Source organism: Berghia stephanieae, chromosome 13, assembly GCF_034508935.2.
Source record: "Berghia stephanieae isolate SIO BIC M18660-M18661 chromosome 13, UCSD_Bste_1.3, whole genome shotgun sequence".
NCBI lineage: Eukaryota > Metazoa > Mollusca > Gastropoda > Nudibranchia > Aeolidiidae > Berghia > Berghia stephanieae.
The window spans coordinates 10,115,147-10,121,417 of NC_088372.1; the positions used below are offsets into that span (position 1 = coordinate 10,115,147).

The 6,271-nt window shown below is 35.3% G+C and overlaps 1 protein-coding gene across 2 annotated transcripts in view; it reads right to left on the minus strand.

The window, feature by feature from the left end:
* Positions 1-647: 647 nt before the first annotated feature.
* LOC144959162 (ubiquitin-conjugating enzyme E2 E1-like) overlaps positions 648-6,271 on the minus strand; it is a 45,581-nt gene continuing 39,957 nt past the window's right edge. For both annotated transcript variants that reach the window (XM_078891681.1, XM_078891683.1), the window contains exon 6: positions 648-5,702. In XM_078891681.1, the coding sequence (XP_078747807.1) occupies positions 5,532-5,702 (171 nt within the window). In that variant the 3' untranslated portion in view covers positions 648-5,531. The remainder of the gene's footprint in view (positions 5,703-6,271) is intronic.

The following is a 6,271-nucleotide window of genomic DNA, read 5'->3' on the forward strand; positions in this document are numbered from 1 at the left end:
AACAGTTCTAGAATTACAATTAAAGCACCCAAGAAAAGGTAAGACAAAGGGAATTGGTTCAAATAGGAAACAGATGTAGATTCCAAGAGCGCACAATCAAAGTACTTAGTTTGAAATAAATAAGTCTTATCCAGACCCAAGCATAGGTCCCCATTAAGAGGATACACTCAAATATTAACAAATCATATATAATTTGTAAACAAAACATTATACAGTGCATAACAGAAAACATAACAAGAGGAAAAAAATACCATCCATACATTTGATTGTTTCCCTCTCAGCCAGTGTATGCGGCCAGGGCCAGGACAAAACCAAGTGATCTCATTCCAAGACAAAGACAAAAAGCAAGTTGGAAAACAGATATAGGGGGATAGAAGACAAAGTAAGTACCTCCCTGCCCACTATGGAACCCCATCCAGTAAGACAGACAGAAAACCACAAGAAAAGAATGACAAACAGTTGGGATAAAAGACCCTACAAGCATTCTCCATCACGAAATGTGACATATGACCTCAAAAAGGTATCATGCTAGGGTGGTCCAGTGGCTCAAAACTCTATTTATAATTAAAAGAATGACCTTTGGGTTTGGTTATTGAGGACAATAGATGATGTTTTATAAGTGACAAAAGCTAAAATATCACATTTATAGTCATTTCTTGAAAATCATTTCTTTTTTATTTCTGTCATCTACTTCATACCAACATGATACCAATTTGAGGTGGCGGGTCAATGATCAAATGAGAATCAAACCGGATATATACAGTAGAATCCTCATAAAACCAACACCGCCGGACCAGAAAGATTGGTTGACTTCTATACTATCCACTATCAAAGGAACACGGATAAAGAAGAGAAAATTTGGGACCAACATGAGGTGTTGACTTGAAGAGTGTTGACTTGTATTTGTTTGTTTTTGTTTTTAAGGTTTTTACGGTGCTTGCAACACAATTAGGTCATATCAGCGCCAGTAAAAAGGAAGAAAATTGGATAGTAAAAACATTCTAGATGGATAATTAAAAGGACTTGATGGAAAAGTAAGACAAAGGGGAATTGGTTCAAATAGGGAACAGATGTGGATTCCAAGAGCAAACTATCAGTGTTCTTAGTTTGAGATCACCTCAAAGTCTCACCCAGACACCAGCAAAAGATCCTACTAAGAGGAACACACTCAAGTGTTTACAAATCATATGTTAAAAATACAAAAATAACAGTAAATAACAGAGAGAGAGATTTACAAGGAAAAAAATATCATCTCCCAAAACAAGAAACTATACATTCGACTGTTTCCCTCTCAGTCAAGGACTCCGACCAAGGTCAGGACAAAACTAAGCAACCTCACCCCAAGACAGAAAGCAATTGGAAAACAGATAAGAAGAAACAGCAAGTACCTCCCTGCCCACTATGGGAGGTAGGAACCCCACCCAAGACTTCTATACTATCCACTATCAATGGAACACAGATAAAGAAAAGAAAATTTGGAACCAACATGAGGTGTTGACTTGAAGAGTGTTGATGTTTTTTTTTGTTTTTAAGGGTTTTACGGCGCTTGCAACACATTTAGGTTATATCAGCGCCAGTAAAAAGGAAGAAAATGGGATAGTAAAAAGTTATAGAATTACAATTAAAGCACCCAAGAAAAAGTAAGACAAAGGGGAACTGGGAACAAATAGGGATCAGATGTAGATTCCAAGAGCATACCACCAATGTACTTAGTTTGAGATCACCTACAAGTCTCATCCAGACACAAGCACAAAATCCAACAAAGAGGAACACACTCAAATGCTTACATTATACATTCAAAATAAAAATAATAATACATAACTGAGAGATGATTTACAAGGAAAAAAATATCATCTCCCAAAACAATAACTATGCATTTGACTGTTTCCCTCCCAGCTAGGACTCCGGCCAGAGCCAGGACAAAACCAAGTAATCTCATTCCGAGACAAAGACAGAAAGCATGTTGGAAAACAGATATAAGGGGATAGAAGACACAGTATGTACCTCCCTGCCCACTATGGGAGGTCAGGATCCCCACCCAGGTAAGAGTGTTGACTTCATGCAGATTTCACTGTACTATAATATAGTAAATAAGGGCATGGTGATACAATGATGGAAACAGGAGACAAATGGAAAAGCTTGGGATTGTCACAAACTCAAACAGACAAACAAACTTGATTTGACAAGAGTCAGAAATACCCGCACAGAGATGTGTTGATGGACATCAACGACTGTAGCCATTTTTTATCAATAGTGTCTTCAGCATCATTATTATCATCATCATCATCATAATTATCCTCATCACCACCATTAATGTTTCGTTTTTGTTTTTGATAATGGCGCTTTGAACATTCATGAGTCATTTACGCTTCAGGAAATCATAATCAAATACAACAGATTCAAATATAAACTGCATCATTATCCTTATCACTACAAAAGATGTTTATCGCTTTCTATATAGTCTCATAAAATACAACAATGGTTTTACACCTATTTTTGTGGCATAAAAAAAAAGAAACCATAAATATAATATTTTTTAATGCAACTTGAATTCTAAACTGGTATTCTCAGTGGGTGACCTGAGCATTCTGATTTCATGTTGCAATGAAAATGAACTTGTCAGCAAGCCATTGCTGCAGTCTATTGTCACAACAATGAGAATAGTCTGGCCACATAGAGCCTACTTCTGATGATTAAGAATGCTGGAAATCACTGACAGCTAAGTAACCCATAGTTCACGGTTTCACAGTTTTAAAAAAGGGCATTGTGTGTTTTGTTTCCTATGATGACATAATCCAAATGTTGCTGCTTAACCCTCTCCTTACCAACTACAGGAAAATCGTCCATTCGTTACGATACAACCAACATTTTTCTTATTCAAATTTCTTTTGTACATCACAAAATTTTTTAAAAATGAACAGTGTATTCTAGAGCGTGTTTAGCTAAAGAAATTATGTATCGCAAGAACTAACTGCTATTGTGTTTGAGTGATAAAAAAATATATTTTTTGTGTTAGTTGGGTGTGAAGTTTTGGGGAAAATCCTGAAAATGGCTGGTAAGGAGAGAGTTAAAGCTTGAAGAAATAAAAATAAAAATTAAATTGAATAAAATTACAGCTTCCATTCCATTTTCCTATTGTTATGTTGAAATAATGGAATAAAAACATACCAAATTGTCTTCTGTGGAAATCAACTATTTATCTATTATCTCAACTAAATAATACTCACAATGTATTTGTCCGTTCAGGTTCAACTATACACTATACACTATTGGTACAACTCCCCAAAAAGAAACAAAAACCCAAACAAAATATTTTTTAAAAGATAAATATAAATACAAAATACAAAGACTTCAAGCTTATAGCAGTAACAGGCTCTCCAAATAGTCCTTGCGGTTAATGAACATACTATTTGGTACCAAAAAAAAGACCCCTACTAATTTAAAAAAAAAACTAAAAAGAAACACACACACACACACACACACACACACATACACAAAACCCCAAAACAACTGATACAAGCATTAAACTTACATCAGGAAAATGATAAGGATATCCATGTTCAAAATGATTGTTACACGTAAATCTGATAAGAGTTTACAAATACAAATCACAAATAATATGACTCAGTATGAACTTGTCTGTGATTCATAGGGATATCAGCCAAGATGGTGGTGGGGATGGCGATGATGGTGGTGACGGTGATGATGATGATGGAGGTGGTGGTGATGATGGTGGTGGTGATGGTGATGGAGATGGTGGAGGTGGTGGTGAATGGTGATGATGATTATGATGAGGAGGGTGATAATGAATGTGAAATTTACAAATATGATGATGACGATAATGAAGGTGATAATGGTTTGATCAAGAAAGAAGTCTTTGAAGGATTTTATCATTTCATATCATGATTGACAACTGTACAAAATCCAAAACATTAGAATTATACATACAATGTAATATTATTATCTCATTTAAAATTTAACATTATCACTCTCATCACACACACATACACACACATGCAGACACACAAACGCATAAATCTACAAAACCACAGACATCTTACAAGAAATTAAAAACCCAAATACAAACAACTTAACTCTCAAAGCACAACTTAATGAATCAGTATTATAAAATGAGACCAAAAAAAAACCTGAAGAAACAAAACAAAAAAAAAAACAAAAAAAAAAAACAAAGCTGGAATTCAATGCAGTCTTAATCATCAATATAATATTTCATCACCAATCATTCATCCATCCATCTTTTGGTTCAGTAAATCGTTCAACCCATTAATTTACATCATAATCATAACAGAACCCCTTGCAAACTGGCTAGTTTTTAGTTCTAGTACAATTACAGCACTTGTGCTACTTTAATTTTCATTTCAGCACCTCAGTATAGTTTAGTGTTAGAAGTTGAAGTAGCAGTGCTGATTTTTAAATCATTCAGCGCATCAGTTTATTTTATTTTTAGAAGTTTAATTAATGGTGCTGAGAAAGGTCATTTTAGTGGCTAAGATATATGGAGGATGGTACACAAAGATGAACAATAAATAACTTGGTTGGTGGCTGGTCAGTGAAAGCGCCAATCAAGAACCGACCACCAACGACAAAATAGTCTTACTGACTGGGAGGGTAGAAAAGGTTTCAAATCCGTGATTCGATTGAATACTAAAAAGGGCAAATTTCACCCTATGAATAGCTTAGAACCAACAATCATCAGCTCTGAAAATTGACTGGTAACAGTTTTTATTTAGGGGTTTTACGGCACTTGCGATACTATTAGGTCATTTCAGCACCAGTAAAAAGGAAGATGATGTAGAGGAAATAATGTAGATCTGAAGTTAAATGCACTGATGAAAAAGTAAGACAAAGGGGACTGGTTCAAGATGGGAACAGAAGATTCCACACACAATCCATCCATGTGCCTATTTCAGAGTAACTAGAAGTCCTATCCAGGAAAAGGCAAGGAATCCTGCAATGAAGGATACACTCAAAATGTTTACAAACATTCAAAACGAAGTATTATAATAGGATATAAAATAGAGAGAGAGAGATAATTTCCAAAAGAAAAAAAATAGCATCTTTAAAAAAAATTTAGGATACACTTGACTGTCTCCCTCCTAGAAGAGGAAAAACCCCGAGCAAATTCAATCTAGAACAAAGATAGAGAGCAAAATGGAAAGGAGAAAACAGATAAGGGGGATAGAAGACACAGGAAGTGACAGCTTTGCAAACCATGGGAGATCAGAAAGACTTGTAACTAGTGACATGAAACCAGAAACCAAAATCCAACCAATCGCAAAATACAGTTATAACAGCAGAAAAAGCTTCATGAATCTGTTTTGATGATACTTCAAGAGGGCAAAAATGAAAGAGGATAGAAGAAAGATAAAGCAATGCTGTAATGGGAGTAACCAAAAACTAACCACTCACTGGCTCTCAATCTTTCCCATCGTTATTATGACCACCACAACAACAACAACAACAACCACAACAACAATAACAACAATGATAACACAACCATCCGTATCCCATCATACTCCGATGACCCCCTCTGTATTGAATCCAGCAGCAAATCGTTTGGTCCATACCCTTGCTGTCTTGTCATGCTCCGGTCTATTCTGTAAATATTGAGTGGCAATGCTTCCGACTAATGGATCAGCAGGATTACAATCTGTCAACAATGAACACACGGAGAGTAGAACCTGGGAAAATAATAATATTTGTTAGAGAATTGTTAATAAAAGTCAAATAATATAGCGATCAACTTTTCAGGGAGTACATCAACACCCAGCAGCACAAAACCACTTAGGTCAAAAATCACACGATATCAATAATCTTATTTATTTGTTAACTCCCTTACATTTTTTAAAGTGTTAAATTTCTGACTGAAAACAAAACTGATTCACATAGCCGTCAATAATACACATATCTTATGATATACCATAAGGCAAAAGTAGATTTGTTTTAATTGGATTCAATAGTCTGGTGTCACGTTGTCCAGCAACGGCGAGCAACGTGTTTCTAAAGAAAGGAAACCGGTACTTTATATTCTTCATTCTGGCTAGAACTTTTAGTATGTGATCAGAATGTATAAAAGTCAAAACATGATCATATTTATAATGTTTTTCTCCTCTGGATACACTTTTATGCTCATCGGAGAAGTAATTCATAAGGGCATCTGCTATTGTTCCAATAGTTTAGAGCCAGTTACTAAGTAGTTACTACGTCATAACTGTTGAAGCCTATTCAGATTGTAATTTTTGCAGAGATG